Source organism: Bos javanicus, chromosome 4 (genome assembly GCF_032452875.1).
Source record: "Bos javanicus breed banteng chromosome 4, ARS-OSU_banteng_1.0, whole genome shotgun sequence".
Lineage (NCBI taxonomy): Eukaryota > Metazoa > Chordata > Mammalia > Artiodactyla > Bovidae > Bos > Bos javanicus.
The window spans coordinates 11,224,792-11,247,101 of NC_083871.1; the positions used below are offsets into that span (position 1 = coordinate 11,224,792).

The following is a 22,310-nucleotide window of genomic DNA, read 5'->3' on the forward strand; positions in this document are numbered from 1 at the left end:
CTTCCATATTCTTACCAGTGTTTCTAGATCTCTAGTCTTTGTGGTTTTCATTAGGAATGTCTGTTAATGTTAACAGACTTGGTCAAGTTAATGTTAATTTACTCGTCCTCTCAAAGATAATTTAGGAATTATAGGGTCTGGAAAGAGTATTTGAAAATATTACCGTATCTACAAAGATTCCTAAACTCTTAGTTATAGGTGTGTGCTCACATAAACTATAGGCAGAGTATTTACCACGTATTAATTATTTTTGATTATCAGCTCTTTCTCCTTTTTAGTTTACTGAGTTTAAGAATGATTATTGATTGATGATAACCTTCCTAAATTTAGGAACTTCCTAAATTCCTAAACCTCAAAATAATATCTCACACAGTTCCTCAAATGTGTAGAAACTGGACATGAAAAGCTTTCTGAGCATAAAGTCTTCCTCAGCAATCTTTGTAAAGCAGAGGGTTCATTTAAATACATTTAATAAGAATTATTTAGTTTCTTCTGAGATTTTATTTTGTTTTCCTGATGAGAGCTCTTACAAAGGTTGAGGCTAGACTTTCAAATGTCCATTGTGAAAGTAGTTTTTGATCATAAATGCAATTGTTTCCATAGTAAGAATGATAAGTTATTTGGTAAGCATAAATAGAATTATTTTGAAAATCCCTTAAGTAAATAATCACCTGATTTTTTTTCTTTTATTTCTTTTTTCTTTTTTTTGATCACCTGAATATTTTAATGAAGACTTTCTTTTGAAAACTCAGTTTTATTCATTCTTATAATTTAAATGAAATCATTGAGATAGAATCCCATAAACAAAGTGGATACACTTAGATATAAAAAGGCAATACCTTGAGGAGTATACTTTTAAGTCAATGTAGTTTTGTTGAGAATTACTTTTCAGCGATTAAGAAGGGTTTTATTTTTCAGTAGTCCTACAAACTCATTTCATATAATTACATGATTTTAGCTGATGCTTGATGAAACATAAAGCTCAGTAAAAATAAAAACTAGAATTCCTTTAGAGACTATTATAATTATTTTGTGTCCCTTGAAACAGTTGGAAATTTTTTTTTTTAATTCACATATTAATAACATCTCAATAAACTTGAGTATAGTTGGTAATAAGAATTATAGTTTATTCCCTGGTGGTTAGGACCTGGTGCTTCATTGCCATGTCCTGGGTGTGACCCCTGCTTGGGGAACTGCAAGCCTGCCAGCGTTTGGTGCAGCCAAACAAAAGGACAACTTATATTTTTCATTAAATTTGTTTTTGACTCTTAAATCCAGTGTGATCTTAATGTGTTTAGATGTTAATTAAAAGTGAGGAATTAGTCTAATATTTTCTTATTACCTTGAAAACATGATACCTTAACCACCTCTCACCTTCTCTTTTGTTTACATAGGAACAGTTGGATGTTGCTCTGTCCAAAATATGCAAGAATTTTGACGTTAACCACTACACCAAAGTTCAACAAGCTTATCGACTTCTTGGAAAAACACAGGTAAGTTTTGAAAGGATTTTTTTTTCTTAATCAATAATCTGTTGCTCTTCCTGATCGCTTAAGTTTGATTTTAGTAATGTAGTGAGCTTAAACAGTTTCATTGAAGAAAGTAAATTTTTATGATGTGTTAGCAATGGTAGCAGGATCACATAAGCTCAGAGTGTGGGTAGTGTGGTTAACACATTACTGAGGTCTGTTTTAAACTATGAAGTGTGTCTCAAGTTTAATATTTTCATCATTTCCTGTAGGTTTTTAAAAAAGTATACTATAATTCAGTGGGTGAGGATATGTAGTCTCTTGTACCTCAGTTCTTGGTCCTGAATAAGAACTTTTAAGGTTGGAATCTCATGGTTCCTAGACGGGCCAGCGTGATTCCCTCACAGTGGTCTGTAAACTTTTGTGTATTGTGTACATTTGTTGTAAAGTGGGTCTGTTTCTTTTATCAGCTTTTTCAAAGGATTTTGTTATCCCCAGAATGTCCTCACATTCCCATTCATGTCTTTACCTGTTCTTACTACTCAGGGGCTTCCTTGAAAAGCCTGAAGTGGAAGCCATAGTTTGAAAGTTAATTACATCTTCTACATATAGGAGTATACATTTTTCTTGAGAACATCAAAACATTGATGTAAATTTTTTTCCCTTAAATATAAGTCTCTTTTATTAGAAGGAAATGTAAGACTTTACCAGGCTGTTTACATTGTGTAATGTGAATAAAGAAATGTGGTTATTTATTGTACTTAATTAGTTTTGATATCTTAAGATATACCTAGGGAAAATACAAGAAGGAAGGCATTTGGTAATTTTGAGGGATGTGTATTTTTAAAGGTCTTGAAGCACCTGTAATTTCTAATTTCCCCCATTAGATGAATTCTTTCTCTCATTAAATATTTATTGTTGCCAACTGTGTGCATTGCTCCAGGCATCTGGATATAAGCCCTTGTGTATCTTACCTTCTAGTTCGGGAGACAGAAATTGAAAGAAAATCTGTGTAGGGGTAGAGAGTGATGCAAAGTACTGGTTTGTATGGGATAGTCAGGAAAGGCTTCTCTGAGAAGGTGACCACTGAGAATCCTGAAAATGAAAGGGTGGCAGAGGGAATTCAAAGGTGTGATTAGACATGACATGTTTGGCAAACTGGGTACCAGTCTTAAATATGACTGGTACCATAAACGTAAACTGGTACCGTAAACACAGCAGAGCCTTGTTTATGATTCAGGTTTATCTGTAGTGGTATGATGTTGTGGTTGTTTGAAGGGTTAGCTGCAAATAATCAACATTTATAATTCTGTGAATAATAGTTATTTGTGCTGCAGGTAAACTTGGGAAAGATTGTTTCCTATGTTTTTCAAATCTGTTTTTTTATCTTAGTAGTTTATTTTAGTAATAGGCGATTATGTGCTTTATTTCCATAGACAGCAATGGATCAACTTCATATGCACTTCACCCAAGCCATTCATAACACCGTGTTTCAAGTTGTTCTTGGCTATGTGGAACTATGTGCAGGAAACACAGATACAAAATTCCAAAAGCTGCAATATAAGGATCTCTGTACGGTATGTTATAACTTAATTACTGTTCATATGAATCTCTTTTAGTTTTTAAATTCATATTCCATTTTTCCCAGAGCCTACTATCAGAAGATGTCACTAAAATAAAAACAAATATGTTTGCCAAAAGTTTTTTTTTATTCCTTTCCTCATAGAGAAACTGGAAGATTCAGTCACATAAATAGTAAAGGTGGATGAGATGGTACCTGTTTGTGGAGTACAGTTGCTTCTAAATGGACTTTCTACCCATTTAAAGCTCTTTTTACCATTCTGTCTCAGACTGTGAATTCTATTCTACAGTGGCATGTAGGGTGCTTTTAAAGTCATCTTTGCTGATTTTCCTTACATATGTTCAATCAGTCTTTTCATGTGTATAAATGCTGTTTCTGTCAGCATCTGTAACCAATTTTTCTTTTTCACTCTTAAAGAAGCATAGATCTGTAGGTAATATAATCCACAGGTGGGAAGTGAACCAAGTTGGGTTCCATTTTCAAATTGTTCCTTCTGATGGATTGATGTACGTATGGGAGGAAAAGAGAATGATGAACATCTAGGAGAATGGTGGTGTTACTTGCTTTTACAAGGAAACCTGGTTTGCAGTGGAAAATCATGATTTCTATTTGATACATATTAACATTCAAGCAGACTTATTGAGGCAGTTGAGTATAAAAAGATCAGTGCTGTAGTTATAGGCTGGGGACCATCAGCATTTAACTGTATTTTAAGCCATGGTGCTGGATAAGAAGATTGGGGAAAAGGGTGGAGAGAAAGACGACACGAGGGCCTTGGGCCTGTGACGTTCAGAGATTGGGTGAGGGAGGAGGGCCCGGTAGAAAAGCCGGAGAAGGAGCAGCTGGCTGGGGAGGAGGAAATCTAGGAAGTTGTGTTGTCACATTAGCTTACAGAAGGAAGTGTTTATGGAACAATCAGCTGTAAACCTAAGTCAGATGCTTCTAAGGAGTCTGAATAAATGGTCATAGAACTGATTCCTTGACTTGACAATATGGAAGTCATTGTTGACCTTGGTCTCTTTAAGTCTAGCCCAAGAATATCTTATGTCTCTGACTGGAGAATTTCTAGAGTTTTTTTCCCTAATGTCCCCTAGAAAATAACAGTTCTTAGGAAGTAGCTCTCTATTCTGTACTGTAATTATGTCTGGGAATTAGTGTGAAGTTAATGTTCATAATGAGTTTGTCAAAAGTACAGGTTATATGTCCATTGGGAACTGGGGAAATACTCTTACTTAAGCTCCAACAAATATTCCAGAAGGTTGTGATTATAATGATAGCTTAAGGATTAAGTTAATAAGGACAGTGGATGTTTGTTAATATAGGTTAAAATGTCTTTTTAAAATCACTTCATAAATCACAGGCACTGTTTCACAAATTTTACAATCAGTTGTGCCATATAGTTACATAATTCTATTTTAAATACCCAGTTTTAAGAACAGCCATTTTTTGATAACTTTCAATGATTTTGAAATATATCATTTATTTTCTTAGGTTGATAATATACATTTTTAAATTAAATATCCAAAAAGTCAGTTTTACTTTTTGATTCTGTTAGTGTTGCTATTACTAATAGATGGCTTAAATGGTAAAGCAATTTATTGCAAGTTAGTGATTTTTCTGTTAAAGCAGAAAATAACTTTTAATAATTTAAAATAAGTATTTTTAAACAAATTAGGCTTTTGTTCTTCAGTCTTCTTTACTTTGGTTAAATCTGGCATGTCTGTATGCCTGGACAGAGGAGCCTGGTGGGCTGCAGTCCATGGGGTCGCGAAGAGTCAGACAAGACTCAGTGACTTCACTTTCACTTTTCACTTTCATGCATTGGAGAAGGAAATGGCAACCCACTCCAGTGTTCTTGCTTGGAGAATCCCAGGGACGGGGAGCCTGGTGGGCTGCCGTCTATGGGGTCACATAGAGTCGGACATGACTGAAGCGACTTAGTGGTAGCATGCTATTAAAAGTCAAACACATATTTGTACTTATGTTTCTTAAGAATATCCTCTATGCTTCTATATAACACAAAGATGAAAGTTGTATTTAGCTTATACATTTTTATGAACAAAATTTTGTTCTTAAGATGTTTACCATAGCTTTTAAAAATAATTTCTTTTGCTTTTTCCTAAAAGGCTATGAAATAACCTTTTGAGGTATCTGTGTATATTTAAATTATCAGATAACATGGTGTATGATCTTTTTAATGTGTTGTTGGATTCTGATTGCTAGAATTTTGTTAAGGATTTTTGCATCTATGTTCATCAGTGATATTGGCCTGTAGTTTTCTTTTTTTGTGGCCACAGTCATCAAGACAGTATGGTACTGGCACAAAGACAGAAATATAGATCAATGGAACAAAATAGAAAGCCCAGAGATAAATCCACGCACATATGGACACCTTATCTTTGACAAAGGAGGCAAGAATATACAATGGATTAAAGACAATCTCTTTAACAAGTGGTGCTGGGAAATCTGGTCAACCACTTGTAAAAGAATGAAACTAGAACACTTTCTAACACCATACACAAAAATAAACTCAAAATGGATTAAAGATCTAAACGTAAGACCAGAAACTATAAAACTCCTAGAGGAGAACATAGGCAAAACACTCTCTGACATACATCACAGCAGGATCCTCTATGACCCACCTCCCAGAATATTGGAAATAAAAACAAAAATAAACAGATGGGACCTAATTAACCTTTAAAGCTTGTGCACATCAAAGGAAACTATTAGCAAGGTGAAAAGACAGCCTTCAGAAGGGGAGAAAATAATAGCAAATGAAGCAACTGACAAACAACTAATCTCAAAAATATACAAGCAACTCCTACAGCTCAACTCCAGAAAAATAAATGACCCAATCAAAAAATGGGCCAAAGAACTAAATAGACATTTCTCCAAAGAAGACATACAGATGGCTAACAAACACATGAAAAGATGCTCAACATCACTCATTATCAGAGAAATGCAGATCAAAACCACTATGAGGTACCATTTCACACCAGTCAGAATGGCTGCGATCCAAAAGTCTACAAGTAATAAATGCTGGAGAGGGTGTGGAGAAAAGGGAACCCTCTTACACTCTTGGTGGGAATGCAAACTAGTACAGCCACTATGGAGAACAGTGTGGAGATTCCTTAAAAAACTGGAAATAGAACTGCCTTATGATCCAGCAATCCCACTGCTGGGCATACACACTGAGGAAACCAGAATGGAAAGAGACACGTGTACCCCAATGTTCATCGCAGCACTGTTTATAATAGCCAGGACATGGAAGCAACCTAGATGTCCATCAGCAGATGAATGGATAAGAAAGCTGTAGTACATATACACAATGGAGTATTACTCAGCCATTAAAAAGAATACATTTGAATCAGTTCTAATGAGGTGGATGAAACTGGAGCCTATTATACAGAGTGAAGTAAGCCAGAAAGAAAAACACCAATACAGTATACTAACGCATATATATGGAATTTAGAAAGATGGTAACAATAACCCTGTGTACGAGACAGCAAAAGAGACACTGATGTATAGAACAGTCTTATGGACTCTGTGTGAGAGGGAGAGGGTGGGAAGATTTGGGAGAATGGCATTGAAACATGTAAAATATCATGTATGAAACGAGTTGCCAGTCCAGGTTCAATGCACGATACTGGATGCTTGGGGTTAGTGCACTGGGACGACCCAGAGGGATGGTATGGGGAGGGAGGGGGCGGAGGGTTCAGGATGGGGAACACATGTATACCTGTGGTGGATTCATTTTGATATTTGGCAAAACTAATACAATTTTGTAAAGTTTGAAAATAAAATTGTAGTTGGAAAAAAAAATTATCAGATAACAAAGGGCTTATCTTTCTTGAGTAAGTGCTTATTAAAATTACTCCAGAAACATTTGGTACTTCTTTATAAAGTTATCCATATTTGTGTGATAGTAGGTGAGATATCTATAATTAAATTAGGGAAACAACTAAATTAAGGAAACATCTGATTTATTGGTACATTAGTGCTTAGTCATAGAAAACAGCCCCCCTGCACCCACACACATACAGAGAGCAGCTGGCATGTACATTATTATTCATCTAACATAGTTGTACATTTCTGGTTCATATTCAAACTGTTCTAAAAACATTAGTTGAAGTAGTTTTTGGTGTAAAGTGGCGAGAATAGTATTGAATGTTAACGATGCATTCATGGAGGCATTTCTTTTGAGGAATGGATTTAACAGAATTAGGTATGATAGGGTCTTTAATGTTGAAAGAACAGACATAGAAGAACTGAATAATGAGATGAAGAATATGATGCATTTTAAGGTGGCCCACTTTCTCTGGCACTCTTCTTGATAAAAAATTAAGGAAGTTTAGAAATTACGTAAGGCCTTTTGCAAGTATGTAAGTCAGTGTTGTTGCAGGCAGACAGGAATGTGAACATGTCTTATAAGCCTAAGTTTTAATTTTTTCTATAATATTGAGTGATATTTGACCTTTTTAAACCAGGTAAGTTAGGAAGAAATTATCTCATATCAGATTTATTTATTTAGTTTGATGGAAAGATGTATACTTTTAGTTATATAAATAAAAGTGGTTTACTCGGGAGAGGAAAAATAGAAGGAACTCTTAGAAGTTCAGTAAGCTGATGAAACTTAAATATGTTTTCCTGGTGAGAACAATATCAATGATCTCGAATGGTGTAACTCAGGCAGGGGAGGGGATTTGTGAAGGAGCCTTATATTAGAATGTATGGTTCTTAAATTTTTCAACATATGGCACTTGGACATCATTTTTGCCCTGATAAAATGAGCTGATCATAATTATTGAGGATATACCAGTTCAGGAGCATATGTGGCAATGAGTGCCCAGCTAAGAAAGAAGCAACAGAGTCCTCAGGGCATATATGCAGGGTGTTGACTAGAAGCGAGAAGGAAGATCCCAGGCATTTGGGCAGCGGTTGGTTTTCTCTGTAGAGCAGCAGTATTTTCAAGGAAGGCTTTACTAGTAGATAAACATTTAAATATAAGAATAAAAAAATAAAAAATGGTACACTGATCAAGTTGAGAGAGGGATAGAGTTCCTGTAAACAGGGAACCATTTTGTTTCCTTTAAATGGAAAGAGATCAGAGATGAAAAGAGAATCATTTGCTTGTGCTCATTCACAGTATTATTTTAAACCACTCACAGATGTCTTTCTATTACTAAAATGGGCTAGAATGAAATTGAACTCTTTTTTTTTTTTTCTTTTTGGATATTCCTTTACAAAGAAACCTGGGGCAAAACTCATGTTCTGTTTTTATTTTCTTTGGTAAACAGAGAACCAGCATTCTTCAGGGCAGCAGCATACTGTCCCGTTATGAAGTGTCTGCCCTGTGTCCTGTTACCATTGCTCTATGTTTAAAAGTTGAGTTGACTTTGAACTTTTTGAAGTCATTTTGCAATTGAATGTACTTTCTTTACTAAACTGTGTTTTCTAAATGACTGAAAGTACAGTTTTTGTTCATATAGTTTATCTTTCAGTCTTGTTTTGCTATTAGTCTTGAACGTCTCGACTTAAGAGTTTTAAATCAGTAGTTTTGGCTCTTTTAAAAAATACTTACATTATCTTGCAGCACAAATGATGGAGTACTACTTACAAGGAGAAGTTTGAAATGAGAATTACATCATGTTCATTTCTGGCAAGGGCCAATGTAAAAGGGATAGTAGTCATTTTATTTGATTAAAAAGCCTTTTTGTGATTGCATTTATCAATGCATTGATGTACCTTGCATATTTACACCAGTTTGTGGAGAGATTTAAAAACATCAAGTGGAAGAAGCTCTTTATTTCATGACTTTGTAGGGAAACCCTGTGTAGATTTTTTTTGAAAGTTTATGAAGTATGCATCAGTTTTTAGTGTTTTTAAAACTTTTTTTTTTTTGGCAGCTCATGAGTTTCCATGGGGAGCTTATTTCAAGATATTAATTAGGGTGTTATTGATTAATTTTATAATAATAGAGCTGGCTAAGCTGACTGCATTTTCTCAGCCATTTTTCAGTTGTTCATTTCCAAATGATTTTAATGAGTTTTGTTTTTGAAATGAACTTGGCAATGTAATAATACTTGGGGGAAAATGTACTGTTTTTTTAGAAAAAGCTTTCTGAAATAATTTCAGTATTTATTTTCGCTATCTGGCACATTGGAGGTGTTTAGTAAATGTTTATTTAGTATATTGGATTGAACTCTTTGTCTCTAACTCGTGTAGTGTTGACTTAGTCTTCGGATTTGATTGAGGGGAAAGAAAACCAACACTGAGTGCTTTCTCAGTGCCATGTACTTTTTAAAAAACTTTTTATTTTATACTGGGGTATAGCCAATTAACAATGGTGTGACAGTTTCAGGTGAAGAGCAGAGGGACTCAGCCACACATACACATGTATCCATTCCTCCCAGACTCCCCTCCCGTCCAGGCTGCCACGTAGCACTGAGTAGAGTTCCCGTGCTATGTAGTAGGGATGCGTGTGGACTTTACAAGTTCCTTCAGGTGCGTACTTTATAGAGAGACCAACGAAAGGCTTGTCCAGTGTTCCATTCTTCTAGGTTTTAAAATTTTCATTCTCATAAGTAATACCTCTTGGTACTGAATTGTAATGATGATAGGCTGCTAGGAATTATCATCATATTGACTGTAGGCAAGTACAGAAAAGTGAAAAAAGAAAGTAAAAATTAGTATTTCTGCATTCAAAGCTGGTTCTTTTAATGTATATTATATAAGCAAATAGCTTTTTAAAGTAGGATTATGCTGTACATGCAGATTTATAACATTTTTTCCCACTTGCTATGTTATAAACAATTTTCTCTGTGGGAGAGGGAGAGGGTGGGAAGATTTGGGAGAATGGCATTGAAACATGTAAAATATCATGTATGAAACGAGATGCCAGTCCAGGTTCAATGCACGGTACTGGATGCTTGGGGTTAGTGCACTGGGACGACCCAGAGGGATGGTATGGGGAGGGAGGAGGGAGGAGGGTTCAGGATGGGGAGCACATGTATACCTGTGATGGATTCATTTTGATATTTGGCAAAGCTAATACAATTATGTAAAGTTTAAAAATAAAATTTAAAAACAAACAAACAAACAAAAACCAATTTCTGTTTCAGTAAGTATACTACTCACGTACCTTTTAGGGCTTGACAGTACTTCAATGTAAGAGATCCTGTGGATTAATTAACCAGTTTCTTATTCGTCAATATTTATATTATTTCCAGCTTTTATCATGATGAACAGCACTGTAGTAAGTATTTTTAAAGCTAAATCTTTGCATAGATCATTATTTCTTTAGGATAGAAGATGAAGATTAAAATTGCATTGTCAAAGGCTTTGCATTTTTAAAACTTTGGTTTATATTTCCAAAATTGCCTTGCAGAAAGCATGTTTCAACTTAGGCTTCTCATCAGTAGTGTCTGCTCTTACCCTTTTCCCTGTGCATAAGAATGCTGATTATTTTATATTTAATAGCTTAATTGTCAAATTCCAGAAGATAGCATATCAATAACAGTTTATGTTGTTTTTCACTCAGGATGTGAAGGAAATTAAATGGGGGCATTTCATTGATTGTTGAGGTTAATTTGGTTGATTTGGTTGGATAAATGAGTGAACCTTTCCTTTCTTACTAGAGAAACCTTTCCAGTTAGAGGAATAATACTATTTACTTGAGTGCTTTATCAGATTAGCTTTAAAATACTCCAAGAATTCAGCCGTCAGATTTATTCATATCAAGTGTATGTAGCACCCAGTCAGTTTTTTAATATGAGTTATATATTGGTTTCTAAATATTTAAGGTAAAATAAAAAATAAATTTTGGTAATTTTAAATATTTAAAACTTAATGACCAAAAGATAAGTAAGGGAAGTTTATCCATGTCTTCTTTTTTCCCTGCCATTTCCTCTTTGGATTGTCAGAACTGTGAAAGATTGAAATTTTATCCTGCTTGCAGACTAACAAGGTAGTCTATTAACTGTTTCATGGGTGCTGGTAGAAGATAAAAGATCCCGCTGTCTTAGCACTCTGACTTAGTATAAACCAGTTCCCTTGTCATTGGTGGTGGTTTAGTCACTAAGTCATGCCTGACAAATTGCAACCCCATGAACCATAGCCCACCCGGCCCCTCTGTCCATGGGATTTCCCAGGCAAGAATACTAGAGCGGGTTGCCATTTCCTTCTCCAGAGGATCTTCCCAACCCAGGGACTGAAGCCATGTCTCCTCCATTGGCAAGCACATTCTTTACTGCTGAGCCACCAGGAAAACCCTCCCTTGTCATGACCCAGCTCTTGTTCATCAAGTCATCAGTTCAGCTCAGCAAGGGGCAATAAGCTTATAAGTAGTTTGTTACCTAGGATGGTTGTATTCATTATGATCAAGAGTAGGTAAGAAAAGTTCCAACAACATATACATATGTCAGATGGGATCAACACAATTCTTGAGGGGTTGAAGGAGACCGAGAAGCAGGCTATGACCTCTGAGTGGGTTTGTATTTCAGCAAGCACAGTGTATGTGGCTGGGTCCAGAGATACAGAGGCAATATTCTGTGCAGTGACCTGAAAGGAGAGCGTGGGCAGAGGAAAGGAGCAGTGGGATGTCTGGCTTGGTTTAACAGGATTACACCAAATACAGTGATTTGGTTTCTACGATACCCTGGGACTAATGAGTGCCTGTAGAGAGCATGATGTTATTTGGGTAGCCACCTTTCTCTCCCTTGCCTGGAAATGAAGGTGTTTTCTGGTCACTTGAAATGGATGCAGGTGTACTGAGGCCTCTCTTAGCTGCCCAAGACTACAGACAGTTAAAACTATCAACGTAGTTTAGACTGCTGGGTGATTTTTGCCAGGTTGGGGGGAAAGATAGGGGTAAATATTAAAGAGCCAACCTATTTTTTCTAATATTTATTTTTATTTATTTGGTTGCATGAGATCTTAATTGTGGCACATGGGCTCAGTTGCCCCATGGCATACGGTATCTTAGTTCCCTGACCAGAGATCGAACCCATGTCCCCTGCATTGCAAGGCACTTTCTTAATCTCTGGACCACCAGGAAAGTCCCCAAGCCAACCTGTGTTCAAGGTGTGGTACACAGCTGCCAGCCAGAACAGTCATTTACTGGTAAAAGCCATTCTTGAAACCTGCCAAGTTCTTATTTTTAAATACTATCCATTTAGAGTGATGATCTTAGCATGGGAGTTCATAGCACTTCATCATTTGAAATTTTGAAAGGTAAATTGTATATTCTGATTCTTCAAGTTTTGCTTGTTTTGCAGTATTAAGCTTTGCATTTGATGAAGGCCACTTAGCAGCAATTAGCCAAACCTGGAGCTTCCCGGGGGGTGCAGGTGGTAAAGAACCCTCCTGTTAGTGCAGGAGACATAAGAGACACGGATTCGATCCCTGGTTCCAGAAGATCCCCTAGAGTAGGAAATGGTACCCCACTCCTGTTCTTGCATGGGAAATCCCATGGACAGAGGAACCTGGCGGGCTATAGTCCATGGGGTTGCAAAGAGTCAGACACAGCTGAGCATATAACATCACATCAGGCAAACCTGAGGATTGTAGAGAAGGAATGCCTTCTGTGTATTTCACTATTTAGAGGGTGCTGGTTACTTAGTTCCAAGTTGGTATTGTTTATACCATATGTGTTACATATGTCTTCATGTGTACATACATATTTAGTATTAATGATAAAATGCCTAGAAGATGAGAATGACTGATTTTTCACCATGATATGTTTGTGTGTTGAAATCACAAATGAATCTAGTTTAGTGTAAGGAAATTCTTGCTACAGCATATGCATGTTTTACCTATGGAGAATCATAGTCTTTAAAGCTTCAGAGAAACTCGAGGTTATCTGCTTTATCCCTTGAGGTTTGGATACATAAAGTGATATGTTGGAGTTATGCATGACCGAGTAAGTCACAAATTTGGGCCCCAGGCCCAAACACGTGCCATCCAGTCCACTATACAGAGCAGCGCTCTGGTGTTCAGTGATTCGAAAGGTCTTAGAGTATTCCTGTTTTGTACAGGTTGGTCCTAACAGAAGTCATCAGTGGTTGAGAAAATCTTTAAATTGATTGGCCCAGCCACTGATTTAGTTCAGCCTCCCCAGAAATGTTTTTAGTTCCCTGGAGCTTAATGCTGTTTTGATCTCCAACATGTTTCCAGAAACCTCTCAGCTAAGTAGTCAGTTTTCTCCAGCTGCTTCTGGTGATGTGAGTTCCCTATGCTAACAGGATTCATCTAGAGATGTTGATAAGTCTCTGCTGCCCTTGGAAATCATCTGTGAGTGTGTTTGTGTGTTCGGATGAGGGTAGGGATGGCAGTGCTAGGAGTTTTAAATCTCTATGCGGATGCCAAAACATCTGCTCCCTCTCTGTTTGGTGGGATGTGATTAGAGTGCTAAGTCAGAGTGAAACAAGATGATAATACTTCAGGGATGCTCCTAAGAATTTTTGTTGTGATGTTTTAACATAAAAGATCATCTTGCTGAAATTTTTGTTGGCAACTTGTAATAGAGATTTCTGATGGGTAAAAAGTAAATTAATAAGAATCAAAAGACTAAATTTAGTGGCCTCTTTTTTTTCATATTTACCACTTGGCACCGAAGCAGGTTTCAAAGGTGAATTTTTTATCACCATGTGGTTCAGGTATGAAAGGCTGCCTATATTCATTTCTGGCTTTTCTCTGTTCTATGAAAATGATGTCTAGAGTCTTACTAAATTGTTGCTTATAGGTAAGGCTGAGACGTTGCTGCTTTTAACAAGTTAATTTCATCATTTTAACTTTGACCAGGTGGGCTGGTTGGGATGGTTCATAGTAGAGCTGGAAGGTACAAAGTTTTACTCTTAACTGATAATGATAAGAAATCAGATCTGTGGATTCTGTGAAAGTGTTCATCAGGACTTGATTAAATAATGAATTTTCACAAAGATAAACTCAAAATGGATTGAAGACCTAAATGTAAGACCAGAAACTACAAAACTCTTAGGGGAAAACATAGGCAGAACACTCAACAACATAAATCAAAGCGAGATCCTTTATGACCCACCTTCTAGAGTAATGAAAATAAAAACAAAAGAAAACAAGTGGGGCCTGATTAAACTTAAAAGCGCTTGGACTTGTAAACTTTTGCTTACAGCAAAAGAAGCTGTAAGAAGGTGAAAAGACAACCCTCAAAATGGGAGAAAATAATAGCAAATAAAACAACTAATTGATAAAGGATTAATTTCCAAAATACACAAGCAGCTCGTACAGCTCAATACCAAGAAAACAAACAACCCAATCAAAAGTGGGGGAAAAAACCTAAACAGACATTGCTCCAAAAAAGACATACAGATGTCTAACAAACACATGAAAAGATGCCCAGCATTGCTTATTATTAGAGAAACGCAAATCAAAACTACAATGAGATATCACCTTACACCGGTCAGAATGGCCCTCATCAAAAAGTGTACAAACAATAAATGCTGGAGAGGGTGTGAAGACAAGGGAACCCTCTTGCGCTGTTGGTGGGGATGTAAACTGATACATCCACTATGGAAGAGAGTATGGAGATTCCTTAAAAAACTAGGAATAAAACCACCATATGACCCAGCAATCCCACTCCTGAGCATATACCCTGAGGAAACCAAAATTGAAAGAGACACATGTATCCCATTGTTCATTGCAGCACTATTTACAACAGCTAGAACATGGAAGCAACCTAGATGTCCGACAGATGAATGGATAAAGAAGCTGTGGTAGATATACACAATGGAATATGACTAAGCCATAAAAAGGAACACCTTTGAGTCAGTTCTAATGAAGTGGATGAACCTAGAACCTATTATACAGAGTAAAGTAAGTCAGAAAGAGAAAGATAAATACCATATTCTAATGCATGTATACGGAATCTAGAAAAATGGTTCTGAAGAATTTATTTACAGGGCAACAGTGGAGAAACAGACATAGAGAATAGACATATGGGCATAGGGAGAGGGGAGGAGAGGGTGAGATGTATGCAGAGAGTAGCATGGAAACTTACATTACCATATGTAAAATAGATAGCCAATGGGAATTTGGTTGAAAAAAAAAAAAGAATGAATTTTGACACTTGAGTAGTGAAGCTTGGTAATAACGCTGTGTTGAGCATTCTTGCATTATAACATCTGGATTTGTGAGTCTTCTCCAAATCCTGCACATAGGATATTTGTTTCTATTTGTGATCACTGGTTACTAGACATGTATGTTATCTGTATGGAGTTTATGAGTTGCAAACAAAATTTAGGTTACTTAAAATGTTCCTCCTTTTCTGCATGATTTTTGAGACAGTTCTAAAATACTATACCTTTTTCTCTTCTCACCTGTCAACCTTCCCTGAATACATTAGTACTCATAGCTTTACGATGGCAGTGGAAAGTCGCTCTGGAACACAGAAAAATGTTTGATAAGTAAATTTCTATTTCCCATACTTAGACATGCTGTTTCGTGCAAGTGTTTTCTACATTGATTAATTCAAGGCTTTTGTTGCTATTATTGATATGTGATCGGAGCATTGGACTGAAACTTATATGGCACTACTCTCTCCTGGTACGCCTGATTTTATACTGAACGAATCACCCATTAATTGGAAGTTGAACTGAATTGCAGTGTTGGGTATTTAGTAATCAGTGAATGGATTAAACCCTTGATGAAGTAGCAGATCTAAGAATCTCTAACATTGATTTGTGGAATGTGAATGTGAGATATCCAGAGTGGTTTACCATCTAAGGGCCTGTGACCGGTAAGCTGTGAAACAGGTGCTGGTTGGGACCCAGGGCTTCCCGTTCCTTGTCTAGTCCTCTTTCTGTTACGCTCTGCTGGCGTGAAGAAGAATTGATGTCCGAGCAGAAGTAGTAAGTCAGAAACCCAGATTCTCTTCTTGGCCTGCCTTTTATTTACCGAGTACTTGTACAGTTATTTGCATATTTGTTGGTTTTTTTGATTCTCTCATTATAGTCATGGTTCACACATGTCGGAAATAAGAGTTTCTATTTGAAATTTGGTGGTGATTGTGTAAATCAGTTGGAGAGCATCAGTTGTGAATGATTTTAGTAGTAAGGTGTTAAAAGCATCAAAAGCATTTGTTGCTATGAGAGTTGACCCTGGTTGATTGCACAGTATAGTGGAAAGTGGTTTCTGGAGTCCAATTTTACAATGAAATGACTTCTCGCCAGCATGGGCTTCCAAGTACAGAGATGAACACATTTCACTTAAGTCTATTAAAAACAATATATGTCTGTTGCAATTGTCTTTTTTTCTTAAACTGTTTACTGTCTATTTTGTATGATGAATCTATACATTGGTTTCTATTTTAGAATATAAATTGAGGTAAGAAGCATCTTGCTCAGTACATCACAGTCTTATGTTTGCACATACGACATTTTTGAAGATAAGTTTGGGCAACTTTCACGTGTGGGCTTCGGCTAGATCTTTGAATTCTTTACACTTGAATAAGTTAAGTGAGAAAAAGCTTCTATAGTTTCACTAAATAATTTCAACTTTCTCTGAAAAACATTTCACATAAACATTTTTCTGTATATAATCTCATCCAAACCCATTAAGTTTTAGCAAACTGTCAAGAGGTAACGTAGTAAAGAACCTCCTTTTTCTTGAACAAATAGGCAACTAATGTATCTAGACAGTGATCTAGCGGAGAACAGAAGGTAGTAGCTCCAAGTTCCAATTTTCTAATTTGTTAAACTGTGACAATTAGAATAAAAGGTGATTGGTGGACAATGGCACCCCACTCCAGTACTTTGCCTGGAAAATCCCATGGACGGAGGAGCCTGGTAGGCTGCAGTCCATGGGGTCGCTAACGAGTCGGACACGACTGAGCGACTTCACTTTCACTTTTCACTTTCATGCACTGGAGAAGGAAATGGCAACCCACTCCAGTGTTCTTGCCTGGTGAATCCCAGGGACGGGGGAGCCTGGTGGGCTGCCATGTATGGGGTCGCACAGAGTGGGACACGACTGAAGTGACTTAGCAGCAGCAGCAGCAGCACAATTATTTGTATAGTCATACTTTTCCTTTGGGAAAAATAAGGCTAACACTGCTTTCATCTATCAGAAAGATACGTTGGGATATAATTAGGTTAAATTTATTTACATAGTATAAACAAAAACTTGGGCAAAGTTGAGTTTATGAAAGTTTGTAGAGGAGTACCTTTATTCCAGTGAATGATTGTTAAGCTGCAATTCAGAACCTTTTTGTGATTTTTGCCTTTTCTTTGTCCTCTGCTTTTAGCTCTTTCCTGAACTCATACATCAGTATTAATTTTAGTTACATGTTTGTGGTATGAGAGATATGTCAATTGTAATGATGTGGTAAAAATAAACCAAGGAAAAATGCAAGACTGGTTCATTGTAAAAGTAGTAATTATAAAAGTAAACAGGGAAAGTCAACATAAAAAATTACCACAAATTATAGCATAAGTATGCAAAAATATTTGTGTTTATCTCTGCAAGCCATGTGTAAATCTGGATAGCCATCCTAATTTCATTTCCTCCTGTGTTCCTTCTGTCTCATCCCCCATGCCATCTCTTCAGTCAGTCAGTCAGTTCAGTCGCTCAGTCGTGTCTGACTCTTTGTGACCCCATGAATCGCAGCACGCCAGGCCTCCCTGTCCATCACCAACTCCCAGAGTTCACTCAAACTCATGTGCATCGAGTCGGTGATGCCGTCCAGCCATCTCATCGTCTGTCGTCCCCTTCTCCTACTGTCCCCAATCCCTCCCCGCGTCAGGGTCTTTTCCAATGAGTGAACTCTTCGCATGAGATGGCCAAAATGTTGGAGTTTCAGCTTCAGCATCAGTCCTTCCAATGAATACCCAGGACTGATCTCCTTTAGAATGGACTGGTTGGATCTCCTTGCAGTCCAAAGGACTCTCAAGAGTCTTCTCCAACACCACAGTTCAAAAGCGTCAATTCTTTGGCGCTCAGCTTTCTTCACAGTCCAACTCTCACATCCATACATGACCACTGGAAAAACCACAGCCTTGACTAGATAGACCTTTGTTGGCAAAGTAATATCTCTGCTTTTGAATATGCTATCTAGATTGGTCATAACCTTTCCTTCCAAGGAGTAAGCGTCTTTTAATTTCATGGCTGCAGTCACCATCTGCAGTGATTTTGGAGCCCCCAAAAATAAGGTCTGACACTGTTTCCACTGTTTCCCCATCTATTTCCCATGAAGTGATAGGACCAGATGCCATGATCTTCGTTTTCTGAATGTCGAGCTTTAAGCCAACTTTTTCACTCTCCTCTTTCACTTTCATCAAGAGGCTTTTGAGTTCCTCTTCACTTTCTGCCATAAGGGTGGTGTCATCTGCATATCTGAGGTTATTGATATTTCTCCCAGCAATCTTGATTCCAGCCTGTGCTTCTTCCAGCCCAGCGTTTCTCATGATGTACTCTGCATATAAGTTAAATAAGCAGGGTGACAATATACAGCCTTGATGTACTCCTTTTCTTATTTGGAACCAGTCTGTTGTTCCATGCCATCTCTTTCAGTGTTTTCTTCTTTATATTCACTATGTTTATTCTTTTGATGATAGGCAGATAGATGCATTAATTTTTTTCTATTTATTATGACATACATATGTATAATAAAAATGTTTCCCTTCCTCACATGTATATATATCATATGAAAGGGAAAATTTTTTATTAAACTTTTGTTAAAGTATATGCTTATTATTTTTCATAGTTGCACAGTGCTCTTTTGTGTGTGTAAAGATAGTTTATTCAACGGATCTCCTGTGTTTGGACATTTAGATAGATTCCAGTATTTTGCAGTTAACAGATTATCCTTCAGCAAACAACCTTGTGCATATATATTTTCACATTGATTGAAGTACACCTTCTGTATAAATTCCTAGAAGTGGAATTGCTGGGTCCAGGGGAAATACAAACGATGGAGCAAATGTTCCATTGTGACAGACAGAAAACCTGATTAATAGAATCGAGGCGTTACCCTACCTATGAAATAAGAAGAGCAGAATGACAAACTGATAGTGTTTTACTAAGGATAGAGGGAGAAAAATCCACGCATTTTCATTAGGGAGAAGATTTGGGACCACATACTTTTTCATAGCCATATACAACATATTTTAAAATAGTATTGTCAAATATGAAATAGCTGTATCCCTGTAATTTAAAGAATTTACAGATTGTCAAAGGTGCTAGCTTAATTTACGTAAATATGACTATCTTTTTGCAAGTTGTAACTTGTCTAAGAATGAGAATAAAGCTGCGTTTGTATGCTAAGAACATGGCTTTGAAAACATGTATTTGGGGAAGTTTGCACTCTTATTCGTAACACTTAGCAATTCAGTAGTGTATGGATTCATAGAATGAGAATTGATACTGCCCATGAATACTAAAAAGCCATGTTGAAATAGGAATTACTAATTGTAATTGTTACTGTTAATTACTAAAAGTGTGCTTACTAACTCATACAAGTTAGTATTTTTATTAATGGCTTGATAAATATTTTACTAACTGGGGAATTTAGAGGAGGGGGGAAATCATTATGGAGAGAAATTACCATTTGTTCCACATTGAAACATGGGACATGTTGAACAAATTACTGTTTGCTCTGTGTTGAAATAAGAACACACTTTTCTTGCTGTTGGGCTTTCTTTTTAGACGTATCAGTGGAAGAAATTTTCTTATCTAATTCTTTATTGCATTTGATTGACACCATAACATTTTATTTCGATTAACTTTGTGTTGAACACGACAGTTTGAAAGTTGGCTTTTGTCATTTCCTTCAGCATGTTACACCAGACAGCTATATTCCATGCCTTGCTGACCTGTGCAAAGCCCTGTGGGAAGTTATGCTCAGCTATTACAGGACTATGGAATGGCATGAAAAGCATGATAATGAGGATACTGCTTCTGCTTCTGGTAGGAAATAATTTTCATTTTATTATAAAAACTGAATTATAAATATGCCATATTTCTGGAGTAAGGAGAAAGAAAAGAGATAGCTGTAGTTTTAGAGTTTCAGGGACCGTGATGACCTGAATGGGTTAAATGGGTTAAAGGTTCAGCAGAGAAAGCAATTTAGCTACTATAAAGACTCCATTACCTTTGGGGATTTACCAGGCTGAAGAACTTCCTATGTGATAGGTATTACCAATTTCCGGGAAAATGTGGTGATGGTCTTAGCACTAAATTATTAAGAGAGCACTTAAAAAAAAAAAGAATTGAAAACTAAGTAAGACATTGGTCTGTCCAAATTTACTATAAAATTAATGCTATTTTTTAATATTAGCATTAATTCAATATTGACTTTTTTTTCTTATTTTCAAATTGTACTAATAATAATGCTGCTGCTGCTGCTGCTAAGTTGCTTCAGTCATGTCCAACTCTGCAAATTAGTAATTCTACTGATGCTTTTCTCCATGAACATAGTGGGACATTAAATTTTAAAAAAGATGTTTTAAATACTATCTTTGAAAGCGAAATACACTTTAAATGTCTATAGTATACTCATAAAGAGCAAACCTTTGAGAAATTATATTAACTAGGCATTACTTCATAATATAATTATATATCTTAAGTGATTATCCTTGAACAATAGCTAAGAGTAAGTATTCAGAAGTACTTTTAAAAGAGTGTATCAGTATTTAGGATGGGCAAAATAAATTATACGATACATATTTTTCTGTATTACATACAGTTTAGTATAGCTAGTTAATCAAGTTATTTTAGTAACCTCTAATTTCCGAAGCATTTGGTTTTTTGTGATTGGGAAGGAATGCTCAAATCTTACTAATTTATAAAATGTAGGATATTGGTAGTATAGAAGACGTATGTTTAATATTAATCTTGACTTGTAAGAAGCTCATAAATATAGATAGCAAAAAATAAGAAAGATAAATTGTATGGAAGGATTTCCCTCCTTTTGGAAATATTGTTGGGGAGGAAGAGGTTTAGAGAAAGAAAGAGAAAGGAGAAAGTGGGGAGGAGAGGAGAGCATTGAGCCAGGATCCTAGATTAGACATTTCACCCACCTCCTCTACTGCGTCTGCGAGTATGGGGACACCTGGCTTCAAGTGAAGAAGTCACTTTCATCCTCTCCAGGCTCCAGTCTTGCTCCGTAAAATGGTAGATTAAGAATAAACAAAAGAAACAAAATGTTTCATCAGGTAGTAACACATTTACCTGTAGGATCTCTATAAAGTTTAGAGACAATGTAAAAAGTGCTAACACTAGTTATTAATATCATCCAAAGAAATGAATCAAGAGAGGTAATTATATTAATAATGAAATATCTATAGGCCTTTTTTTTTTCTTCTTCTAATTTCATTTTATTTAGGGAGTTTGTGAGCTTAGGGGATTTTTTTTCCCCCACAAAGTTCATGCTGTTTTGGCAACCTTAATTTTTTTCTAGATGTGGTAACTGTTTAGACATCTCAGCACCTTTTTTCCCTTTTCTAGTCCATTATTTAAGAAGAAACCAAAGCAAAAGTTTGGAACAAAATTAACACATACTTTAGATATAAGACAAGAGTGTAGAAGATAATATATTCTCATCATGGTGAAACTTGCTTTCTGCTCCAGGCAAATAGTTTCATGTATTACGTATGGATGTATATATTTATGTATACACATTTTCATGATGCTTTCAAATTGTGGTGATGGAGAAGACTCCTGAGAATCCTGGACTTCAAGATCAAACCAGTCAATCCTAAAGGAAATCAACCCTGAATTTTCACCAGAAGGGCTGTTGTTGCTCCAATATTTTGGCCCCCTGATGCAGAGCTAACTCATTAGAAAAGATCCTGATGATGGGAAAGACTGAAGGCAAAAGGAGAAAGGGGTGGTAGAGGATGAGATGGTTTAGAGTGTCACCCACTCTAGAGACATGAATTTGAGCAAACTCCAGGAGATAGTAGAGGACAGAAAAGCCTATCATGCTACAGTCCATGAGCTCTCAAAGAGTTGGACACAATTTAGCAACCCAACAACAACAAATAGATTCAAACTGAAAACTCTTTGATCCTTCTACATTTAGTCCTCTTTGCTAAAATTCTTTCTCTCTAATCTGTATAATTTAAGAATGCTGTAGACCCTGGTTAATCTGATCATCAGTTGACAATATCGAGGACTGTAAAAAGTCATTTGTTCACCAGAGAGTCTTCCTTTTGTATTCACATTAAGGCTTAAATTGTAGGAACCAGTAATTTAAAAATTATTCTTCGCAAACTTGATAAGCCTGAAAG

At 36.4% G+C, this 22,310-nt stretch overlaps 1 protein-coding gene across 1 annotated transcript in view; it reads left to right on the forward strand.

Annotated features, from left to right (window-relative positions):
* Positions 1–22,310, forward strand: part of VPS50 (VPS50 subunit of EARP/GARPII complex) — a 135,000-nt gene that overhangs the window by 46,084 nt on the left and 66,606 nt on the right. The window contains exons 11-13 of the mRNA XM_061413446.1: positions 1,395–1,493; positions 2,906–3,046; positions 19,854–19,986. Of these exons, the coding sequence (XP_061269430.1) occupies positions 1,395–1,493; positions 2,906–3,046; positions 19,854–19,986 (373 nt within the window). The remainder of the gene's footprint in view (positions 1–1,394; positions 1,494–2,905; positions 3,047–19,853; positions 19,987–22,310) is intronic.